Genomic DNA, 25,672 nt, shown 5'->3' with positions numbered 1-25,672 from the left:
TGAAGGCAGTCTGAAGGCAGTCTGAGGGCAGTCTGAAGGCAGTCTGAGGCAGTCTGAGGGCAGTCTGAGGGCAGTCTGAGGGCAGTCTGAGGGCAGTCTGAGGCAGTCTGAGGGCAGTCTGAGGGCAGTCTGAGGGCAGTCTGAAGGCAGTCTGAGGCAGTCTGAGGCAGTCTGAAGGAGGTCTGAAGGCAGTCTGAGGCAGTCTGAGGCAGTCTGAAGGAGGTCTGAAGGCAGTCTGAGGCAGTCTGAGGCAGTCTGAAGGAGGTCTGAAGGCAGTCTGAGGCAGTCTGAGGCAGTCTGAAGGAGGTCTGAAGGCAGTCTGAGGCAGTCTGAGGCAGTCTGTTTGAGGTAATATGTTTTAAAAAGGAAAAGTACGAGTCCTGGTTTGACTGTGTTTGTTACTCAGCAACATGACTGTTAGTATAACCATAAGCAGAAGTGTGAACCACAAAGACCCAGGAAACCTTAGCAGCGAGAGACAGACACAGCGAGGCTTCCTGATGGCCCCTTACTGGAAGATAAAGAACCATATTCATAGGCTTTGTCCCAAATGGCACCTTAGGCTCTGGTCTAAAGTAGGGAACTAGATAGGGAATATGGCTCTGGTCTAAAGTAGGGCACTAGATAGGGAATAGGGCTCTGGTCTAAAGTAGGGCACAAGATAGGGAATAGGGCTCTGGTCTAAAGTAGGGAACTAGATAGGGAATATGGCTCTGGTCTAAAGTAGGGCACAAGATAGGGAATAGGGCTCTGGTCTAAAGTAGGGAACTAGATAGGGAATATGGCTCTGGTCTAAAGTAGGGCACAAGATAGGGAATAGGGCTCTGGTCAAAAGTAGGGCACTATATAGATAATAGCGTGCCATTGGGCATGCCGATATAGAGGAGGGCTATGGTTCCAGAAACCTCAGTGTATTACTGACGTTGGTTGAAAAAATAAAATAAAATAGGACCATTAGTAATTTAGGTGAAACAGGAAGCTGAATGCCTTGTGAATGCCGTTACTGAGATGTTTTCTGTTGACCCTCAAACGTCACGTTCAAGTCATGCTCGTGCATCCCGACATCAAAATGCTCCGTAGCAGGATAGCTAACGCTGAGGACCTTGACGGACTGACGTAGCAGGATAGCTAACGCTGAGGACCTTTGGTGGACTGACGTAGCAGGATAGCTAACGCTGAGGACCTTTGGTGGACTGACGTAGCAGGATAGCTAACGCTGAGGACCTTTGGTGGACTGACGTAGCAGGATAGCTAACGCTGAGGGCCTTGACGGACTGACGTAGCAGGATAGCTAACGCTGAGGGCCTTGACGGACTGACGTAGCAGGATAGCTAACACTGAGGACCTTTGGTGGACTAACGTAGCAGGATAGCTAACGCTGAGGACCTTTGGTGGACTGACGTAGCAGGATAGCTAACGCTGAGGACCTTTGGTGGACTGACGTAGCAGGATAGCTAACGCTGAGGACCTTTGGTGGACTGACGTAGCAGGATAGCTAACGCTGAGGACCTTGACGGACTGACGGCTATAGCTATGTTCAACAAGTGCGGCAGCGTAGCCTAGTGGTTAGAGCGTTGGACTAGTAACCGGAAGGTTGCGAGTTCAAACCCCCGAGCTGACAAGGTACAAATCTGTCGTTCTGCCCCTGAACAGGCAGTTAACCCACTGTTCCCAGGCCGTCATTGAAAATAAGAATGTGTTCTTAACTGACTTGCCTGGTTAAATAAAGGTTAAAAAAAAAAAAAAAGTATGTTATTCGTCTAGCTGTGTCTAGCTTCTATTTGGGATATTTCACCTTGTGGCTTCGATGGCCTTGATCTAAATATATCCAGGTGGCTTGTAAGGCCTTGATCTAAACTTCTCCAGGTGTCTTCGAAGGCCTTGATCTAAATATGTCCAGGTGGCTAGGAAGGCCTTGATCTAAATATGTCTAGGTGGCTTGGAAGGCCTTGATCTCGACAAGTCAAATTGATTTGGGGGGGTTTGTATCATTTGATTTAAACAATATGCCTACCACTTTGAAGATGCAAAATAAGTTTTATTGTGAAACAAATAAGAAATACGACAAAAAAAACAGAAAACTTGAGCGTGCATAACTATTCACACTCAAAAGTCAATACTTTGTAGAGCCACCTTGTACAGCAATAACAGTTTTAAATCTCTTGGGGAATGTCTTTATAAGCTTGGCACATGTAGACACTGGGATTTCTGCCCATTCTTCAAGGCAAAACAGCTCCAGCTCCTTCAAGTTGGATGGGTTCCGCTGGTGTACAGCAGTCTTTAAGTCATACCACAGATCCTCAATTGGATTGAGGTCTGGGCTTTGACTAGGCATTTAAATGTTTCCCCTTAAACCTCTTGAGTTTCGCTTTAGCAGTATGCTTAGGGTCATTGTCCTGCTGGAAGGTGAACCTCCGTCCCAGTCTAAAATCTCTGGAAAACTGAAACAGGTTTCTTTCAAGAATTTCCCTGTATTTAGCTCCCTCCATCATTCCTTCAATTCTGACCAGTTTCCCAGTCCCTGCCGATGAAAAACATCCCCACAGCATGATGCTGCCACCACCATGCTTCAATGTGGGGATGGTGTTCTCGGGGAATGAGAGGTGTTGGGTTTGCGCCAGACATAGCGTTTTCATTGATGGCCAAAGAGCTCAATTTTAGTCTAATCTGACCAGAGTACCTTCTTCCAAATGTTTGGGGAGTCTCCCACATGCCTTTTGGCAAACACCAAATGTGTTTGCTTATTTTTTTCTTTAAGTAATGGCTTTTTTTCTGGCCAGTCTTCCGTAAAGCCACTCTTTCGTTGGCTGGCCGTCGCTTCATATTCATCGCCAAACCCACTGGCTCCAGGTGATCTACAGTATGTCTTTGCTAGGTAAAGTTCCCCCTTATCTCAGCTCAATGGTCACCATAGCAGCACCCACCTGTAGCACGCTCTCCAGCAGGTATATCTCACTGGTCACCACCAAAGCCAATTCCTCCTTTGGCCGCCTTTCCTTCCAGTTCTCTGCTGCCAAAGACTGGAACGAACTGAAAAATCACTCAAGCTGGAGACTCATATCTCCCTCACTAACTTCAAGCACCAGCTGTCAGAGCAACAGATCACTACTCCTGTACATAGCCCATCTGTAAATACCCCATCTATCCAACTACCTCATCCTCATATTGTTATTTATTTTTTGCTCCTTTGCACCCCAGTATCTCTACTTGCACATTCATCTTCTGCACATTTATCATTCCAGTGTTAAATTGCTATGTTGTAATTATTTTGCCACCATGGCCTATTTATTGCCTTTACCTCCTTTATCCTACTTCATTTGCACACACTGTATATAGATTTTGTATATAGACTTGTTATATTGTGTTATTGACTGTATATTTCTTTATTCCAAGCGCTGTTTTGCTTTGTCTTGGCCAGGTCTCAGTTGTAAATGAGAACTTGTTCTCAACTGGCCTACCTGGTTAAATAAAGGTGTTCTCAACTGGCCTACCTGGTTAAATAAAGGTGTTCTCAACTGGCCTACCTGGTTAAATAAAGGTGTTCTCAACTGGCCTACCTGGTTAAATAAAGGTGTTCTCAACTGGCCTACCTGGTTAAATAAAGGTGTTCTCAACTGGCCTACCTGGTTAAATAAAGGTGTTCTCAACTAGTCTACCTGGTTAAATAAAGGTGTTCTCAACTGGCCTACCTGGTTAAATAAAGGTGTTCTCAACTAGTCTACCTGGTTAAATAAAGGTGTTCTCAACTAGTCTACCTGGTTAAATAAAGGTGTTCTCAACTGGCCTACCTGGTTAAATAAAGGTGTTCTCAACTAGCCTACCTGGTTAAATAAAGGTGTTCTCAACTGGCCTACCTGGTTAAATAAAGGTGTTCTCAACTAGCCTACCAGGTTAAATAAAGGTGTTCTCAACTGGCCTACCTGGTTAAATAAAGGTGTTCTCAACTGGCCTACCTGGTTAAATAAAGGTGTTCTCAACTGGCCTACCTGGTTAAATAAAACTGGTGTTCTCAACTAGCCTACCTGGTTAAATAAAGGTGTTCTCAACTGGCCTACCTGGTTAAATAAAGGTGTTCTCAACTAGCCTACCAGGTTAAATAAAGGTGTTCTCAACTAGTCTACCTGGTTAAATAAAGGTGTTCTCAACTGGCCTACCTGGTTAAATAACCTGGTTAAATAAAGGTGTTCTCAACTGGTGTTCTCAACTGGCCTAGCCTACCTGGTTAAATAAAGGTGTTCTCAACTGGCCTACCTGGTTAAATAAAGGTGTTCTCAACTGGCCTACCTGGTTAAATAAAGGTGTTCTCAACTGGCCTACCTGGTTAAATAAAGGTGTTCTCAACTGGTCTACCTGGTTAAATAAAGGTGTTCTCAACTAGTCTACCTGGTTAAATAAAGGTGTTCTCAACTGGCCTACCTGGTTAAATAAAGGTGTTCTCAACTAGTCTACCTGGTTAAATAAAGGTGTTCTCAACTAGTCTACCTGGTTAAATAAAGGTGTTCTCAACTAGCCTACCTGGTTAAATAAAGGTGTTCTCAACTAGTCTACCTGGTTAAATAAAGGTGTTCTCAACTAACCTACCTGGTTAAATAAAGGTGTTCTCAACTGGCCTACCTGGTTAAATAAAACTGGCCTACCTGGTTAAATAAAGGTGTTCTCAACTAGTGTTCTCAACTGGCCTACCTGGTTAAATAAAGGTGTTCTCAACTGGCCTACCTGGTTAAATAAAGGTGTTCTCAACTAGCCTACCTGGTTAAATAAAGGTGTTCTCAACTGGCCTACCTGGTTAAATAAAGGTGTTCTCAACTAGCCTACCTGGTTAAATAAAGGTGTTCTCAACTGGCCTACCTGGTTAAATAAAGGTGTTCTCAACTAGCCTACCTGGTTAAATAAAGGTGTTCTCAACTGGCCTACCTGGTTAAATAAAGGTGTTCTCAACTGGCCTACCTGGTTAAATAAAGGTGTTCTCAACTGGCCTACCTGGTTAAATAAAGGTGTTCTCAACTAGCCTACCTGGTTAAATAAAGGTGTTCTCAACTGGCCTACCTGGTTAAATAAAGGTGTTCTCAACTAGCCTACCAGGTTAAATAAAGGTGTTCTCAACTAGTCTACCTGGTTAAATAAAGGTGTTCTCAACTGGCCTACCTGGTTAAATAAAGGTGTTCTCAACTAGCCTACCTGGTTAAATAAAGGTGTTCTCAACTGGCCTACCTGGTTAAATAAAGGTGTTCTCAACTAGCCTACCTGGTTAAATAAAGGTGTTCTCAACTGGCCTACCTGGTTAAATAAAGGTGTTCTCAACTGGCCTACCTGGTTAAATAAAGGTGTTCTCAACTGGCCTACCTGGTTAAATAAAGGTGTTCTCAACTGGCCTACCTGGTTAAATAAAGGTGTTCTCAACTAGTCTACCTGGTTAAATAAAGGTGTTCTCAACTGGCCTACCTGGTTAAATAAAGGTGTTCTCAACTGGCCTACCTGGTTAAATAAAGGTGTTCTCAACTAGCCTACCAGGTTAAATAAAGGTGTTCTCAACTGGCCTACCTGGTTAAATAAAGGTGTTCTCAACTAGCCTACCAGGTTAAATAAAGGTGTTCTCAACTAGTCTACCTGGTTAAATAAAGGTGAAATTAAATTAAATAAAAAATGCATCTCACATCTAAAGCCACAGAAACCTGCTCTGAGAAAGTCGGTCTCCCGTTTGCCTAAGAGTCAAATCCTTTCCAAATTCTCTACACAAAGCTTTCAGAACAAATACTGGTTTGACTTTGGCGGTTGATTAATTTCCTCTATAGAGGAGTATTATTAGGTTGTTGTTCTGTCTTTCACTCACTAATTGGCTCATAGCGGCTCTGTTCTATAGCGGTTTCCATAGTAACAATGTGTGTTATTGTTGCTGATTAGAAATATGACTAATATGAGTCCAGGTGAACCAAGTCTGGGACCAACAGGTCCCCGAGTCATAAGACTATTAAATAGTTAGTCCGGGTTGATATTGGATTAAATAGTTAGTCCGGGTAGATATTGGATTAAATAGTTTGTCCGGGTAGATATTGGATTAAATAGTTTGTCCGGGTAGATATTGGATTAAATAGTTAGTCCGGGTTGATATTGGATTAAATAGTTAGTCCGGGTTAATATTGGATTAAATAGTTTGTCCGGGTAGATATTGGATTAAATATTTGACAATCTGCATTGACCCTTTATGTACAATAACTCTAGTACTGGTACCCTGTGTATGTAACCATGTTATTACCTCATACCCCTGCACATCGACTCAGTACTGGTACCCTGTGTATATAACCTAGTTATTACCTCATACCTTTATGACTCATCACATATGCTGCTACTCTTTATCATCTGTCACATTATTCCTAGTTATATCTACATATCTACCTCAATTACCTCGTACCCCTGCACATATCTACCTCAATTACCTCGTACCCCTGCACATATCTACCTCAATTACCTCGTACCCCTGCACATATCTACCTCAATTACCTCGTACCCTTGCACATATCTACCTCCATTACCTCGTACCCCTGCACATATCTACCTCAATTACCTCGTACCCCTGCACATATCTACCTCAATTACCTCGTACACCTGTACATATCTACCTCAATTACCTCGTACCCCTGCACATATCTACCTCAATTACCTCGTACACCTGTACATATCTACCTCAATTACCTCATACCCCTGCACATATCTACCTCAATTACCTCGTACCCCTGCACATATCTACCTCAATTACCTCGTACCCCTGCACATCTACTCAGTACTGGTATCCTGTGTATATAGCCATGTTATTACCTCATACCCCTGCACATCTACTCAGTACTGGTATCCTGTGTATATAGCCATGTTATTACCTCATACCCCTGCACATCGACTCAGTACTGGTACCCTGTGTATATAGCCATGTTATTACCTCATACCCCTGCACATCTACTCAGTACTGGTACCCCGTGTATATAACCATGTTATTACCTCATACCCCTGTACATCTACTCAGTACTGGTACCCAGTGTATATAACCATGTTATTACCTCATACCCCTGCACATCTACTCAGTACTGGTACCCAGTGTATATAACCATGTTATTACCTCATACCCCTGCACATCGACTCAGTACTGGTACCCAGTGTATATAACCATGTTATTACCTCATACCCCTGCACATCTACTCAGTACTGGTACCCCGTGTATATAACCATGTTATTACCTCATACCCCTGTACATCTACTCAGTACTGGTACCCTGTGTATATAACCATGTTATTACCTCATACCCCTGTACATCTACTCAGTACTGGTACCCAGTGTATATAACCTAGTTATTACCTCATACCCCTGCACATCTACTCAGTACTGGTACCCTGTGTATATAACCATGTTATTACCTCATACCCCTGCACATCTACTCAGTACTGGTACCCTGTGTATATAACCTAGTTATCGTTACTCATGGCGTATTAATTATTACTTTTATTATTAAGTGTTATTACTTTTCAATTATTTCCTGTATTTTCTTTCAACATGTCTTGATATTTGCATTAACATGTTATTAATTAAATTCAACTCTATTTTGGTATTTTTCAAACAGACTTAAAAAGATTAATTCAAGGTCAGAGTTTTTTTTTTTTGGTTTGTTTACACAGCCCTTGGATTTCTTAATTGGCGAAAGGGAGGAGTATGGCGTTGTCTTTCATATAAGGTCATGGAAAGGTCATGTAAAGGTCATGTGACTGGGGGATACATAGGAGGTCTCAGCCCCTGGATACAATTAAAAAAAACAAAAAAACATCCAACTTTATTGTCCACAGTCACAGCGAACAATAGAAATGAATATTCTGCTCTCTTCCTTTCTCAACTCCCCTGACACTCCCCAGACACTCCCCAGACACACCACACAGATACGCAGTAGAAAGGAGTACAGGGGTAAGAATGCCATGCAGCACCCCTGGGTGGTAGAGCATGTTGTGGGGTTAAAGGCCTTGATCAAGGGACCAATGGGATTCTTGTTAGGATATGAACCCAGCAGCCCTCCAGTTGCTAGATCAATTCCCCCCAACACACAGCGCCCGGCCGGATTTGAACAGGCAACCCAGTCGTCTACAGGCCCAACTCCTACCACCCTGTTTGACCCTTGACCCTTGACCCTTGATTGTGGCCTACGAACATGAACCCCTTTTATCAGTGTCTGAATCCCCGTCTCTTACCTTCAGCAAGGTCAATGGGGTCTCCCGTCTTGTAGGGGTTGAACTGGGGCTTCGGGGCCACCACAGGGCCAAACTTTTTAGGGGTCTGTTTCTGGGAAACAGAGATACTAGGGACGCCCATGGCAGGGGTGGTCTCCATCCGGGCTTTCACCTGAACCTCTCCTTCACCGGTCCACATGGTTCTACAGAGGACGAGGAAAAGAAGAGGAGGAAGGTTAGGACATAGTTTTCAGATGTCATAGTTTACAACGGTTCTGCAGAGGAAGAGGAGGAAGGGGAAGAAGGGGAAAGGAAGAAGAGGAAGCATTAACAGCCAGGTGAGGTCACTCTCCCCATGTGATACAGAACATCCACTATATATATAGCAGTATGAGGACACCCCTTCATCCACTATATATATAGCAGTATGAGGACACCCCTTCATCCACTATATATACAGCAGTATGTGGACACCCCTTCATCCACTATATATACAGCAGTATGGACACCCCTTCATCCACTATATATACAGCAGTATGAGGACACCCCTTCAAATTAGTGGATTCGGCTATTTCAGCCACGCCCGTTGCTGACAGGTGTATTAAATCGTGCACACAGCCATGCAATCTCCATAGACAAACATTGGCAGTAGAATGGCCCGTACTGAAGAGCTCAGTGACGTTCAACGTGGCAGCATCATAGGATGCCACAATTCCAACAAGTTAGTTTATCAAATTGCTGCCCTGCTAGAGCTGCCCTGGTCAACTGTAAGTGGTGTTATTGTGAAGTGGAAACGTCTAGGAGCAACAACGGCTCAGCTGTGAAGTGTACTCAAAGCAGACCAACTGTCAAGTGTCTTCACTGACATTTTCAACCTCTCCCTGACTGAGTCTGTAATACCTACATGTTTCAAGCAGACCACCATAGCCCCTGTGCCCAAGGAAGCGAAGGTAATCTGACCTAAATGACTACCGACCCATAACACTCACGTCTGTAGCCATGAAGTGCTTTGAAAGGCAGGTCATGACTCACATCAACACCATCCTCCATCCTCCATGATACCATAGACCCACTCCAATTCACATACCACTCCACACTGCCTTTTCCCACCTGGACAAAAGGAACACCTATGTGAGAATGCTGTTCATTAACTACAGCTCAGCGTTCAACACCATAGTGCCCTCAAAGCTCATCACTAAGCTAAGGACCCTGGGACTAAACACCTCCCTCTGCAACTGCATCCTGGACTTCTTGACGGGCCGCCGCCAGGTGGTGAGGGTAGGCAACAACACATCTGCCACGCTGATCCTCAACACTGGGGCCCCTCAGGGGTGTGTACTTAGTCCCCTCCTGTACTCCCTGTTCACCCTACGTGGCCAAACACGAAACACCATCATTAAGTTTGCTGACGACACAACAGTGGTAGGCCTGATCACTGACAACGACGAGACAGCCTATAGGGAGGAGGTCAGAGACCTGGCCGTGTGGTGCCAGGACATCAACCTCTCCCTCAATGTGAGCACGACAAAGGAAATGATTGCTGACTATAGGAAAAGGAGGACCGAGCAGGCCCCCATTCGCATCGACGGGGCTGCAGTGGAGCAGGTTGAGAGCTTCACGTTCCTTGTTGTCCACATCACCAACAAACTAACATGGTCCAAGCACACCATGACAGTCGTGAAGCGGGCACAACAACACCTATTCCCCCTCAGGAGACTGATTTGGCATGGGTCCTCAGATCCTCAAAATGTTCTAGAGCTGCAACATCGAGAGCAAATTCAAAGAATTCAATACTTTTTGTTTCAATATGAAACCTTTTCTTTTACAGGTTCATATTGGTTGAATCACTGCCTGGTATGGTAAGGCACTACAGAGGGTAGTGGGTACAACCCAGTACATCACTGGGGCCAAGCTTCCTGCCATTCTTCAGGACCTTTGTACCAGGCGGTGTCAGAGGAAGGCCCTAAAAATTGTTAAAGACTCCAGTCATCCTAGTCACAGACTGTTTTCTCTGCTACCGCACGGCATGCGGTACAGGAGCGCCAAGTCTATGTCCCAAGAGGCTCCTTAACAGCTTCTTCCCCCAAACCAATAAAACTGCTGAACAATTAATCAAATGGCCACCCGGACTATTACAACGACCCCCCTCCCCTTTGTATTTACACTGCTGCTACTCGCTGTTTATTATTTTTTATTTAAAATTTTACCTTTATTTAACTCGGCAAGTCAGTTAAAGAACAAATTCTTATTTTCAATGACGGCCTAGGAACAGTGGGTTAACTGCCTGTTCAGGGGCAGAACGACAGATTTGTACCTTGTCAGCTCGGGGATTTGAACTTGCAACCTTTCGGTTACTAGTACAACACTAACCACTAGGCTGACCTGCCGTCCCTACACTCTAACCACTAGGCTACCCTGCCGTCCCTACACTCTAACCACTAGTCTACCTGCCGCCTCTACACACTAACCACTAGGCTGACCTGCCGTCCCTACACTCTAACCACTAGGCTACCCTGCCGTCCCTACACTCTAACCACTAGGCTACCCTGCCGTCCCTACACTCTAACCACTAGGCTACCCTGCCGTCCCTACACTCTAACCACTAGGCTACCCTGCCGCCTCTACACTCTAACCACTAGGCTACCCTGCCGTCCCTACACTCTAACCACTAGGCTACCCTGCCGCCTCTACACTCCAACCACTAGGCTACCCTGCCTCGCTACACTCTAACCACTAGGCTACCCCGCCGCCTCTACACTCTAACCACTAGGCTACCTGCCGCCTCTACACACTAACCACTAGGCTGACCTGCCGTCCCTACACTCTAACCACTAGGCTACCCTGCCGTCCCTACACTCTAACCACTAGGCTACCCTGCCGTCCCTACACTCTAACCACTAGGCTACCCTGCCGTCCCTACACTCTAACCACTAGTCTACCTGCCGCCTCTAGACTCTAACCACTAGGCTACCCTGCCGTCCCTACACTCTAACCACTAGGCTACCCTGCCGCCTCTACACTCTAACCACTAGGCTACCCTGCCGTCCCTACACTCTAACCACTAGGCTACCCTGCCGCCTCTACACTCCAACCACTAAGCTACCCTGCCTCGCTACACTCTAACCACTAGGCTACCCCGCCGCCTCTACACTCTAACCACTAGGCTACCCTGCCTCCTCTACACTCTAATCACTAGGCTACCCTGCCGTCCCTACACTCTAACCACTAGGCTACCCCGCCGCCTCTACACTCTAACCACTAGGCTACCCTGCCGCCTCTACACTCTAACCACTAGGCAACCTGTTGCCAATGATAAACAAAGCTTTTAAAAATCTGTTCCACAAGCCACTGTCCCCAGTCCACCTGGCCATGCAGCTGCTCCAGTTTCAACTGTTCTGCCTTACTATTATTCGACCATGCTGGTCATTTATGAACATTTGAACATCTTGGCCATGTTCTGTTATAATCTCCACCCGGCACAGCCAGAAGAGGACTGGCCACCCCTCATAGCCTGGTTCCTCTAGGTTTCTTCCTAGGTTCCGGCCTTTCTAGGGAGTTTTTCCTAGCCACCGTGCTTCTACACCTGCATTGCTTGCTGTTTGTGGTTTTAGGCTGGGTTTCTGTACAGCACTTTGAGATATCAGGTGATGTACGAAGGGCTATATAAATTCATTTGATTTGATTTTGATTTGACTGTCCTGGGTGTCAAGCCCCTGTCCTGGGTGTCAAGCCCCTGTCCTGGTTTCAAGCCCCTGTCCTGGGTGTCAAGCCCCTGTCCTGGGTGTCAAGCCCCTGTCCTGGGTTTCAAGCCCCTGTCCTGGGTGTCAAGCCCCTGTCCTGGGTTTCAAGTAACTCATTTTAAAGAACATGAGATACACTTGTGTTTGTGTCATTGTCAAGCCTGATTGAAGATCAAACTCTCAAATGACGGATTCAAAACTTCCACCTCTGTAATGACAATGTACATTTTTCCTTGAGTCCCACACCAGTTATAATCTGATCCTGGAGGAGGATGAGGAGGACGAGGACGAGGAGGATGAGGAGGAGGAGGACGAGGAGGAGGAGGATGAGGAGGACGAGGAGAAGGAGGATGAGGAGGAGGAGGACAAGGAGGAGGAGGATGAGGAGGACGAGGAGGATGAGGAGGAGGAGGACGAGGAGGAGGAGGACGAGGAGGATGAGGAGGAGAAGGAGGAGGAGGATGAGGAGGACGAGGAGAAGGACGAGGACAAGGAGGAGGAGGACGAGGGTGGGTTCTGATGGAGGGAGGCACCTGGGTTCTGATGGAGGGAGGCACCTGGATCCTGGCCAGAGGCCTACACTGGCACAGCCATATTTCAACGAGATAGGAGGAGCCACACCAATCACTCTCTTCCCAGAACACGGGCTCTACCTACCCTAGGGCAGTTAGTTAGTCCCACTGGTGGTCAGTAGAGAGGAACACTTTAGGGTTGTATTTATCTGAGAGTCAGCATGATGTCATTAAGCAGGTCAGCTTAAAAACACCTGCTTACTGACCTGCTTAGTATGAAACTCAAGATGTTGTGAGGCGTCATCTCACACTATGATGGATGAGGGAGACAGAGGGAGGTTAGAGAGAGAGAGAGAGAGAGAGAGAGAGAGAGAGAGAGATGGAGGGAGAGAAAGAGAGAGAGAGAGAGAGAGAGAGAGAGAGAGAGAGAGAGAGAGAGGATGGAGAGTGGGAAAGAATGAGAGAGAGAGAGAGAGAGAGAGAGAGAGAGAGAGAGCACAACCAACACACCACGGGGCTGTCTGGACGACATGGAAAATAACTAAACGGTATCTACTGGGGGATCACATGTCAATAACCGCCCCAGCTGTCAATCACGTCCTGAATAACTATATGAAGGGGAGGCTCTCTGTAGGTGTGTCTGAGGTGGTATGTTGCCTTCGTCCCAAATAGCACCCTATTCCCTATATAGTACACTTCTTTTTAGTAGCAGTCACAAGCCCACTCGCTGTGGGCCTGGTCTATAGTAGTGCACTATTTGGGAATAGGGCTCTGGTCTATAGTAGAGCACTATACAGGGAATAGAGCTCTGGTCTATAGTAGAGCACTATATAGGGAATAGGGCTCTTGTCTATAGTAGTGCACTATATGTAGGGAATAGGGTGTTAGGGCTCTGAGCGAGAGAGAGAGAGAGGGGGGTGAGAGAGAGGGAGAGAGGAGAGAGAGAGAGGAGAGAGGGAGAGAGGGGGGGAGAGCGAGAGAGAGGGAGAAAGGGAGGAGAGAGAGAGGGGGGGTAGAGAGCGAGAGAAGGGAGAAAAGGAGAGAAGAGAGAAAGGGAGAGAGAGAGAGGAGAGCGAGAGAGAGAGAGAGAGAGAGAGAGAGAGAGAGAGAGAGAGAGAGAAGGGAGAGACAGAGGAGAGAGAGAGAGAAAGGGGGGAGAGAGAGGGGGAGAAAGGGAGGTGAGAGAGGGAGAGGGGGAGAGAGAGAGGGGGAGAAAGAAGAGGAGAGAGAGAGAGAGAGAGAGAGAGAGAGAGAGAGAGAGAGAGAGAGAGAGAGAGGAGAGAGGAGAGATAGGGAGAGAGAGGAGGAGAGGAGAGAGAGAGAGAGAGAGATAGGGAGAGAGAGAGAGAGAAGAGAAGAGAGAGAGAGAGGAGAGAGAGGAGAGAGAGAGGAGAGAGAGAGAGAGAGAGAGAGAGAGGGAGAGAGAGAGAGAGAGAGAGAGAGAGGGAGAGAGAAAGAGAAAGAGAAAGAGAGAGAGAGAGAGACCCCTTTACAAAACGCTGTAGGTCAGGCTGTATCTGTGGTTACGATGCTGTATTTAATAAACTGTAGGTCAGGCTGTATCTCTGGTTATCCCAAATTCTCCCAAATAACATCCTAGGCCCTACATAGTGCACTACTTTTGACCAGGGCCCCATCCTGTCCTATGTGGACCCCTGTCAAAATCTGTGCACTATATACACTCTTCCTAAAAAAGTTACTCAGCTGTCCCTATAGGAGAAATATTTGTGGTTCCATGTAGGAAAGGGTTCTACATGGAACCCAAAAATGGTTCTACATGGAACCCAAAACGGTTCTACATGGAACCCAAAACGGTCAAATGCAACGTCAACAGAAAGAACAGTTAAAAGGTGTCATTCTTAAGACTGAAAAGCACTGTAATAACAGTCCTCTTGTGATAAATCAACAGCAATCTAGTGATGCTGATACTGTCACTAACAATGACTTCCTGTGTTACTTGACAACATTATTCTCTTTTAAAAAAATATAAAAAATAAACCCAGAAATACCAGTTCAAGAGCGTAGGCTACTTCAAACCAAAAGCAATAAACATGCCGGGAAGAGACCTTGTGATTCTGATACTGTTCCTAACAATGACTTGCTGTGTTCCCAGGGGCCCTGACCGATGGTCCATCTTCAGAATATTGTCCTATTTGAGGTTGACGTCAACCACTTGAGAACAACAACAAGATATGAAACCAAATATAAACACTGTTCTGGTAGATGAATAAAAAAAGCTGCCTATGACAGTGGTAAGCTAAAAGACACAATAGAACAAAGATATAGAAATAAAATGATCAACTAGATTCACCATGGGGGGGTAGCAACTAGATTCACTGGGGGAGGACCAACTAGATTCACCATGGGGGACGCAGCTAGATTCACCGTGGGGGAAACAACTAGATTATCCGTGGGGGAAACAACTAGATTAACCGTGGGGAAACAACTTGATTCACCGTGGGGAAACAACTAGATTCACCGTGGGGGTAAACAACTAGATTCACCGTGGGGGAAACCAAATAGATTCACCAGGGGAACCAACTAGATTCACCATGGGGGAGGACCAACTAGATTCACCATGGGGTAAACAACTAGATTCACCATGGGGGAAGCAACTAGATTCACCAGGGGATCAAACTAGATTCACCATGGGGGGATCAAACTAGATTCACCATGGGGGGAACAACTAGATTCACCATGGGGGGAAACAACTAGATTCACCATGGGGGGGAACAACTAGATTCACCATGGGGGGAAACAACTAGATTCACCATGGGGGGAAACAAATAGATTCACCGGGGGGAAACAACTAGATTCACCATGGGGGGAAACAACTAGATTCACCATGGGGGAAACAACTAGATTCACCATGGGGGAAACAACTAGATTCACCATGGGGGAAACAACTAGATTCACCATGGGGGGACCAACTAGATTCACCATGGGGGTAAACAACTAGATTCACCATGGGGGGAAGCAACTAGATTCACCGTGGGGGGAAGCAACTAGATTCACCGTGGGGGAAACAACTAGATTCACCATGGGGGTAAACAACTAGATTCACCATGGGGGGAACCAACTAGATTCACCATGGGGGGAAGCAACTAGATTCACCATGGGGGGAAACAACTAGATTCACCAGGGGGAACCAACTAGATTCATCATGGGGGGAAGCAACTAGATTCACCATGGGGGAAACAACTAGATTCACCATGGGGGAAACAACTAGATTCACAACGGGGGGAAACAACTAGATTCACCAGGGGGAACCAACTAGATTCACCATGGGGGGGCAACTAGATTCACCATGGAGGTAAACAACTAGATTCACCATGGGGGGACCAACTAGATTCACCATGGGGGGATCAAACTAGATTCACCATGGGGGGATCAAACTAGATTCACCATGGGGAGGACCAACTAGATTCACCATGGGGGAACAACTAGATTCACCATGGGGGAACAACTAGATTCACCATGGGGGGAAAACAAATAGATTCACCGGGGGAAACAACTAGATTCACCATGGGGGGAAACAACTAGATTCACCGGGGGAGGACTAACTAGATTCACCATGGGGGGAGGACCCACTAGATTCACAATGGGGAGGACCAACTAGAGTCACCATGGGAGGAGGAACAACTAGATTCACCGGGAGGAGGAACAACTAGATTCACCGTGGGGGAAACAACTAGATTCACCGTGGGGGGAAACAACTAGATTCACCATGGGGGACACAATTAGATTCACCATGGGGAAACAACTAGATTCACCATGGGGGGTAACTAGATTCACCATGGGGGACACAACTAGATTCACCATGGGGGGGAAACAACTAGATTCACCATGGGGGTAAACAACTAGATTCACCATGGGGGGAAACTAGATTCACCATGGGGTAAACAACTAGATTCACCATGGGGGGAAACAACTAGATTCACCATGGGGTAAACAACTAGATTCACCATGGGGGGGAAACTAGATTCACCATGGGGGTAAACAACTAGATTCACCATGGGGGGAACTAGATTCACCATGGGGGTAAACAACTAGATTCACCATGGGGGACACAACTAGATTCACCAGGGGGAACCAACTAGATTCACCATGGGGGGGCAACTAGATTCACCATGGAGGTAAACAACTAGATTCACCATGGGGGGACCAACTAGATTCACCATGGGGGGATCAAACTAGATTCACCATGGGGGGATCAAACTAGATTCACCATGGGGGAGGACCAACTAGATTCACCATGGGGGGGAACAACTAGATTCACCATGGGGGGAACAACTAGATTCACCATGGGGGGAAACAAATAGATTCACCGGGGGAAACAACTAGATTCACCATGGGGGGAAACAACTAGATTCACCGGGGGAGGACTAACTAGATTCACCATGGGGGGAGGACCCACTAGATTCACCATGGGGAGGACCAACTAGAGTCACCATGGGGGGAAACAAATAGATTCACCGGGAGGAGGAACAACTAGATTCACCGTGGGGGGAAACAACTAGATTCACCGTGGGGGGAAACAACTAGATTCACCATGGGGGGACACAATTCGATTCACCATGGGGGAAACAACTAGATTCACCATGGGGGGACACAACTAGATTCACCATGGGGGAAACAACTATATTCACCATGGGGGGACACAACTAGATTCACCATGGGGGAAACTAGATTCACCATGGGGGTAAACAACTAGATTCACCATGGGGGGGAAACTAGATTCACCATGGGGGTAAACAACTAGATTCACCATGGGGGGGATCTAGATTCACCATGGGGGTAAACAACTAGATTCACCATGGGGGGGTAGCAACTAGATTCACCATGGGGGTAAACAACTAGATTCACCATGGGGGGGAAACTAGATTCACCATGGGGGAAACAACTAGATTCACCATGGGGGAACAACTAGATTCACCAGGGGGAAACAACTAGATTCACCATGGGGGGAACAACTAGATTCACCAGGGGGAACCAACTAGATTCACCATGGGGGGAAACAACTAGATTCACCATGGGGGGAACAACTAGATTCACCAGGGGGAACCAACTAGATTCACCATGGGGGGAGGACCAACTAAATTCACCGTGGAGGGAGGACCAACTAGATTCACCGTGGGGGGAAACAACTAGATTTACCGTGGGGGTAAACAACTAGATTCACCATGGAGGGAAGCAACTAGATTCACCATGAGGGGAGGACCCACTAGATTCACCATGGGGGGAGGACCAACTAGATTCACCATGGGGGTAAACAACTAGATTCACCATGGGGGAAACAACTAGATTCACCATGGGGGAAACAACTAGATTCACCATGGGGGGAAACAACTAGATTCACCATGGGGGTAAACAACTAGATTCACCATGGGGGGACCAACTAGATTCACCATGGGGAAACAACTAGATTCACCATGGGGGGACCAACTAGATTCACCATGGGGGTAAACAACTAGATTCACCATGGGGGAAGCAACTAGATTCACCGTGGGGGGAACCAACTAGATTCACCATGGGGGAAACAACTAGATTCACCATGGGGGTAAACAACTAAATTCACCATGGGGGGAAGCAACTAGATTCACCATGGGGGGAAGCAACTAGATTCACCATGGGGGGAACAACTAGATTCACCAGGGGGAACCAACTAGATTCATCATGGGGGGAAACAACTAGATTCACCATGGGGGAAACAACTAGATTCACCATGGGGGGAAGCAACTAGATTCACCAGGGGGAACCAACTAGATTCACCATGGGGGGGCAACTAGATTCACCATGGGGGTAAACAACTAGATTCACCATGGGGGTAAACAACTAGATTCACCATGGGGGAAACAACTAGATTCACCATGGGGGGAAACAACTAGATTCACCATGGGGGATCAAACTAGATTCACCATGGGGGAGGACCAACTAGATTCACCATGGGGGAGGACAACTAGATTCACCATGGGGAGGACCAACTAGATTCACCATGGGAAAAACAAATAGATTCACCGGGAAACAACTAGATTCACCATGGAGGAAACAACTAGATTCACCGGGGAGGACTAACTAGATTCACCATGGGGGGAGGACCCACTAGATTCACCATGGGGAGGACCAACTAGAGTCACCATGGGAGAAACAAATAGATTCACCAGGAGGAGGAACAACTAGATTCACCGGGAGGAGGAACAACTAGATTCACCATGGGGGAAACAAATAGATTCACCGGGAGGAGGAACAACTAGATTCACCAGGGGGAACAACTAGATTCACCGTGGGGGGAAACAACTAGATTCACCGTGGGGGGAAACAACTAGATTCACCATGGGGGGACACAATTAGATTCACCATGGGGGAAACAACTAGATTCACCATGGGGGGAACAACTAGATTCACCATGGGGGAACAACTAGATTCACCATGGGGGAAACAACTAGATTCACCATGGGGGAAAACAACTAGATTCACCATGGGGGGGCACTAGATTCACCATGGGGGTAAACAACTAGATTCACCATGGGGGGGACAACTAGATTCACCATGGGGGTAAACAACTAGATTCACCATGGGAGTAAACAACTAGATTCACCATGGGGGGAACCTAGATTCACCATGGGGGGACACAACTAGATTCACCATGGGGGGACACAACTAGATTCACCATGGGGGGACACAATTAGATTCACCATGGGGGAAACAACTAGATTCACCATGGGGGGAACAACTAGATTCACCATGGGGGAAACAACTAGATTCACCATGGGGAAGCAACTAGATTCACCATGGGGGAACAACTAGATTCACCATGGGGGAAACAACTAGATTCACCATGGGGGGAAACAACTAGATTCACCATGGGGGAAACAACTAGATTCACCATGGGGGGAAACAACTAGATTCACCATGGGGGGGAAACTAGATTCACCATGGGGGTAAACAACTAGATTCACCATGGGGGGGTAAACTAGATTCACCATGGGGGGAACTAGATTCACCATGGGGGTAAACAACTAGATTCACCATGGGGGGTAAAACTACATTCACCATGGGGGTAAACAACTAGATTCACCATGGGGGGAAACTAGATTCACCATGGGGGGACACAACTAGATTCACCATGGGGGGACACAACTAGATTCACCATGGGGGAAACAACTAGATTCACCATGGGGGAACCAACTAGATTCACCATGGGGGGAAACAACTAGATTCACCATGGGGGGAACAACTAGATTCACCAGGGGGACACAACTAGATTCACCATGGGGGAGGACCAACTAGATTCACCATGGGGGAAAACAACTAGATTCACCGTGGGGGAAACAACTAGATTCACCATGGGGAACCAACTAGATTCACCATGGGGGGAGGACCAACTAGATTCACCGTGGAGGGGACCAACTAGATTCACCGTGGAGGGGACCAACTAGATTCACCGTGGGGGAAACAACTAGATTCACCATGGGGGAACCAACTAGATTCACCATGGGGGAAACAACTAGATTCACCATGGGGGAACAACTAGATTCACCAGGGGAAAACCAACTAGATTCACCATGGGGGAGGACCAACTAGATTCACCATGGGGAATCAACTAGATTCACCATGGGGAAACAACTAGATTCACCATGGGGGAACAACTAGATTCACCATGGGGGAGGACCAACTAGATTCACCATGGGGGTAAACAACTAGATTCACCATGGGGGGACCAAATAGATTCACCATGGGGGAGAACCAACTAGATTCACCATGGAAACAACCAGATTCACCATGGGGGAAACAACTAGATTCACCATGGGGGTGGGGGGGACCAACTAGATTCACCATGGGGGAAACAACTAGATTCACCATGGGGGGACAACTAGATTCACCAGGGGGAGGACCAACTATATTCACCATGGGGGAGGACCAACTAGATTCACCATGGGGAAACAACTAGATTCACCATGGGGAAACAACTAGATTCACCATGGGGGGACAACTAGATTCACCATGGGGGAGGACCAACTAGATTCACCATGGGGAACAACCAGATTCACCATGGGGAAACAACTAGATTCACCATGGGGAAACAACTAGATTCACCATGGGGGGGACAACTAGATTCCGCATGGGGGAAACAACTAGATTCACCATGGGGGGAACAACTAGATTCACCAGGGGGGGACAACTAGATTCAGCCATGGGCCATTTTTTCCCGGAGCGGATGGTCTGGGGGCCGGAACATATTTATAATAATATATAAATAATAATAACGTCAAATTGACCACTGCTCGTATTTGAAAATAACAATAATTGAATATCTTGATTAAATTGAGATGCGATAACATCTCTTCTGTATTCGTGGGAACAGATTTGCTAAACTAAATCGTTCTTGGTGATTTTAGACATTTTTTGACAAAATTATAAACTCCCCCCAAAATATGTTATATTATTCTTGGTTTGTTTTATTAAAAACATTGTTGGGGCCAAATGTAAATCACTCTGCTTGTCTACACACATCATCATTCCAATAAGATCCTGGACTCAAATGGGACAAAATACTGTCAATATAAATAGGTAACCGGTCCAATTCTCCATCCATATGACAGGAAGTGAACAAACAGGTTAACAATATCCCAACCTGACTACGGTGAGACAGGAAGCAGTTGTATTATATCACAACCGGACTACGGTGAGACAGGAAACAGTTGTATTATATCCCAACCGGACTACGGTGAGACAGGAAACAGTTGTATTATATCACAACCTGACTACGGTGAGACAGGAAACAGTTGTATTATATCACAACCGGACTACGGTGAGACAGGAAACAGTTGTATTATATCACAACCGGACTACGGTGAGACAGGAAACAGTTGTATTATATCCCAACCTGACTACGGTGAGACAGGAAACAGTTGTATTATATCACAACCTGACTACGGTGAGACAGGAAGCAGTTGTATTATATCCCAACCTGACTACGGTGAGACAGGAAACAGTTGTATTATATCACAACCTGACTACGGTGAGACAGGAAACAGTTGTATTATATCACAACCTGACTACGGTGAGACAGGAAGCAGTTGTATTATATCCCAACCTGACTACGGTGAGACAGGAAACAGTTGTATTATTCTATGCAGCTGAGGACACTAGAAGATATTGCACTATTTATGTCAGCTGCTTGTTTCTCCCCATCTTTCTTTTTGTTGATGTTGTTGCTCTCTCTGTGACGTGCTGTTTATTATCCCGTGTCTGTTACATTCTCCCTGTGGAGAGAGAGAGGGGGAGAGGGGGAGAAGGGAGAGGGAGAGAGAGAGAGTGGAGAGAGAGAGGGGGGGGAGAGAGAGAGTGAGTGGGGGGGAGAGGGGAGAGAGAGAGAGTGGGGGAGAGAGAGTGGGGGAGAGAGATAGGGGAGAGAGTGAGGGAGAGGGGGAGAGAGAGGGGGGAGAGGAGGAGAGAGGGGAGAGAGAGAGGAGAGAGAGTGGGGGAGAGAGAGAGAGAGAGAGGGGAGCGAGAGAGAGAGAGAGATGGGAGAGGAGAGAGAGAGAGAGGGAGAGAGAGAGAGGGGGAGAGGAGAGAGAGAGAGAGAGAGAGAGAGGGAGGAGAGAGAGAGAGAGAGACGGGGAGCGAGAGAGAGAGAGAGATGGGGCGAGAGAGAGAGGGGAGAGAGAGAGAGAGAGAGAGAGAGAGAGAGAGGGGGAGAGAGAGAGAAGGGGGGAGAGGAGGAGAGAGAGAGAGAGACGGGGAGCGAGAGAGAGAGAGTGGGAGAAAAGCCCACACACAATCATCTTTTAATATCTGCTCAAATCCTCCTGCTCCCCCACCCCCCCACCAGATGGTGCCTGCTGCGTTGATATCCCCCTCTCTCTCTACCAGTTTCACACCCACGTGTCCTTCTAATGAAAAACGCTCTCATTCATTCATTCCTGCTGCTCTCAACGCTTCAATATGAGACTAAGGCTGTTCTCGGTGTGAGACTGGGAATCAAATAATGCATCCATTAGTCAAAATATAATATTATGGCACTTCACGGGGGTCCTGAAACGGTCTCTACCGTCTCCTGGGTGGTGCAGTGGCCCCCACCAGAGACCCAGGCTACCAGAGACCCAGGCTACCAGAGACCCATGCTACCAGAGACCCATGCCACCAGAGACCCATGCCACCAGAGACCCATGCTACCAGAGACCCATGCCACCACAGACCCAGACTACCAGAGACCCATGCCACCAGAGACCCATGCCACCAGAGACCCAGACTACCATAGACCCATGCCACCAGAGACCCATGCCACCAGAGACCCATGCCACCAGAGACCCATGCCACCAGAGACCCATGCCACCAGAGACCCATGCTACCAGAGACCCATGCTACCAGAGACCCATTGCTACCAGAGACCCAGGCTACCAGATACCCATGCCGTCAGAGACCCATGCCACCAGAGACACATGCCACCAGAGACCAGGCTAGACCCATACCACCAGAGACCCATGCTACAGAGACCCAGAGACCCATTGCTACCAGAGACCCAGGCTACCAGATACCCATGCCGTCAGAGACCCATGCCACCAGAGACACATGCCACCAGAGACACATGCCACCAGAGACCCATGCCACCAGAGACCCATGCCACCAGAGACCCATGCCACCAGAGACCGATGCTACCAGAGACCCATGCTACCAGAGACCAGAGACCCATGCCCATGCTACCAGAGACCCAGGCTACCAGAGACCCAGGCTACACCACAGAGAGACCCAGGCTACCAGAGACCCAGGCTACCAGAGACCCATGCTACCAGAGACCCATGCCACCAGAGACCCAGGCTACCAGAGACCCATGCTACCAGACCCATGCCACCAGAGACCCATGCCACCAGAGACCCATGCCACCAGAGACCCATGCTACCAGAGACCCATGCCACCAGAGACCCATGCCACCAGAGACCCATGCTACCAGAGACCCATGCTACCAGAGACCCATGCCACCAGAGACCCAGGCTACCAGAGACCCATGCTACCAGAGACCCAGGCTACCAGAGACCCAGGCTACCAGAGACCCATGTCACCAGAGACCCAGGCTACCAGAGACCCATGTCACCAGAGACCCAGGCTACCAGAGACCCATGCCACCAGAGACCCATGCGACCAGAGACCCACCAGAGACCCAGGCTACCAGAGACCCATGCTACCAGAGACCCAGGCTACCAGAGACCATTGCTACCAGAGACCCATGCCACCAGAGACTCTGGGTTCGAGCCCAGGCTCTGTCGCAGCCGGCCGCGACTGAGAGGTCCATGGGGAGACGCAAAATTGGCCTAGCGCCGTCCGGGTTAGGGAGGGTTTGGCCGGTAGGGATGTCCTTGTCTCATCGCGCACCAGCGACTCCTGTGGCGGGCCGGGCGCAGTGCTAACCAAGGTCGCCAGGTGCACAGTGTTTTCTCCGACACATTGGTGCGGCTGGCTTCCGGGTTGGATGCGCTCTGTGTTAAAGAAGCAGTGAGGCTTGGTTGGGTTGTGTATCGGAGGACGCATGGCTCTCGACCTTCGTCTCTCCCGAGCCCGAACGGGAGGTGTAGCGATGAGACAAGATAGTAACTACTAACAGTTGGACACCATGAAAAAGGGGAGACAATTTAATAAAATAAAAAGGTCTCTACTATGGAAACACGAGTCAATCAACTCCACCAATTCAGTACCACTTGAGAACTGGTCTACAACAACAACAACAACAACGTTTTGATTTCACATCATTTGAACACTTTGTTATAAAAAGTACATATTCAACTACAATTAATTGATTAATGAAATTGTATTTTGGTGTCAAATCGCCAGTTTGGCAACCCATTCTTTACGGGTTTAATTGTATTTTGGTGTCAAATCGCCAGTTTGGCAACCCATTCTTTACGGGTTTAATTGTATTTTGGTGTCAAATCGCCAGTTTGGCAACCCATTCTTTACGGGTTTAATTGTATTTTGGTGTCAAATCGCCAGTTTGGCAACCCATTCTTTACGGGTTTAATTGTATTTTGGTGTCAAATCGCCAGTTTGGCAACCCATTCTTTACGGGTTTAATTGTATTTTGGTGTCAAATCGCCAGTTTGGCAACCCATTCTTTATGGGTTAAATTGACATATAAACAAACGTCAAATCAAACATTACAATAATTCACTGCGGCCATTTTGTTTTATTGTTAAAAATTCTGGCCAGATTATCTTTGGGTAACAGGGTTGACATGTACAGTACAACCCACTCAGTTCTCTACCACAAAACATCAGAAAATGGCCAAAAAGAATAGTACCTGTTTTTACACTATGATTTGACTATTAGATATAAATATATATGAAATATAAAAAAATGAATAGTTTCATCATATTAAAACGAGAGCTCAATTCACGTAACAGCGTTGACCTTAAAATGAATCACTAATCACATTAAATAAATGAATCATTAATCACATTAAATAAATGAATCATTAATCACATTAAATAAATGAATCATTAATCACGTGAAATAAATGAATCATTAATCACATGAAATAAATGAATCATTGATCACATTAAATAAATGTATCACTGATTAACCCTGTGTCTTCAGTAATAATGTACTCTGACCCCTGATTAACCCTGTGTCTTCAGTAATAATGTACTCTGACCCCTGATTAACCCTGTGTCTTTAGTAATGTACTCTGACCCCTGATTAACCCTGTGTCTTTAGTAATAATGTACTCTGATTAACCCTGTGTCTTTAGTAATAATGTACTATGACCCCTGATTAACCCTGTGTCTTCAGTAATAATGTACTCTGACCCCTGATTAACCCTGTGTCTTTAGTAATAATGTACTCTGACCCCTGATTAACCCTGTGTCTTCAGTAGTAATGTACTATGACCCCTGATTAACCCTGTGTCTTCAGTAATAATGTACTCTGACCCCTGATTAACCCTGTGTCTTTAGTAATAATGTACTATGACCCCTGATTAACCCTGTGTATTCAGTAATAATGTACTCTGACCCCTGACTAACCCTGTGTATTCAGTAATAATGTACTCTGACCCCTGATTAACCCTGTGTCTTTAGTAATGTACTCTGACCCCTGATTAACCCTGTGTCTTTAGTAATAATGTACTCTGATTAACCCTGTGTCTTTAGTAATAAACCCTGTGTCTATGACCCCCCTGATTAACCCTGTGTCTTCAGTAATAATGTACTATGACCCCTGATTA

General features: G+C 46.8%; 1 protein-coding gene and 1 pseudogene across 1 annotated transcript in view; one reads left to right on the top strand and one right to left on the bottom strand.

The window, feature by feature from the left end:
• Positions 1–25,672, bottom strand: part of LOC115126846 (lipoma-preferred partner homolog) — a 582,609-nt pseudogene that overhangs the window by 438,015 nt on the left and 118,922 nt on the right.
• The window catches only part of LOC135564265 (uncharacterized), a 45,475-nt gene continuing 42,275 nt past the window's right edge, over positions 22,473–25,672 (top strand). Inside the window, exon 1 of the mRNA XM_065008531.1 lies at positions 22,473–23,779. Coding sequence (XP_064864603.1) covers positions 22,473–23,779 — 1,307 coding nt within the window. The remainder of the gene's footprint in view (positions 23,780–25,672) is intronic.

The sequence above is a fragment of the Oncorhynchus nerka genome, linkage group LG24 (genome assembly GCF_034236695.1).
Source record: "Oncorhynchus nerka isolate Pitt River linkage group LG24, Oner_Uvic_2.0, whole genome shotgun sequence".
Taxonomy (NCBI): Eukaryota; Metazoa; Chordata; class Actinopteri; order Salmoniformes; family Salmonidae; genus Oncorhynchus; species Oncorhynchus nerka.
This window is presented reverse-complemented; position numbering and strand designations above follow the sequence as displayed.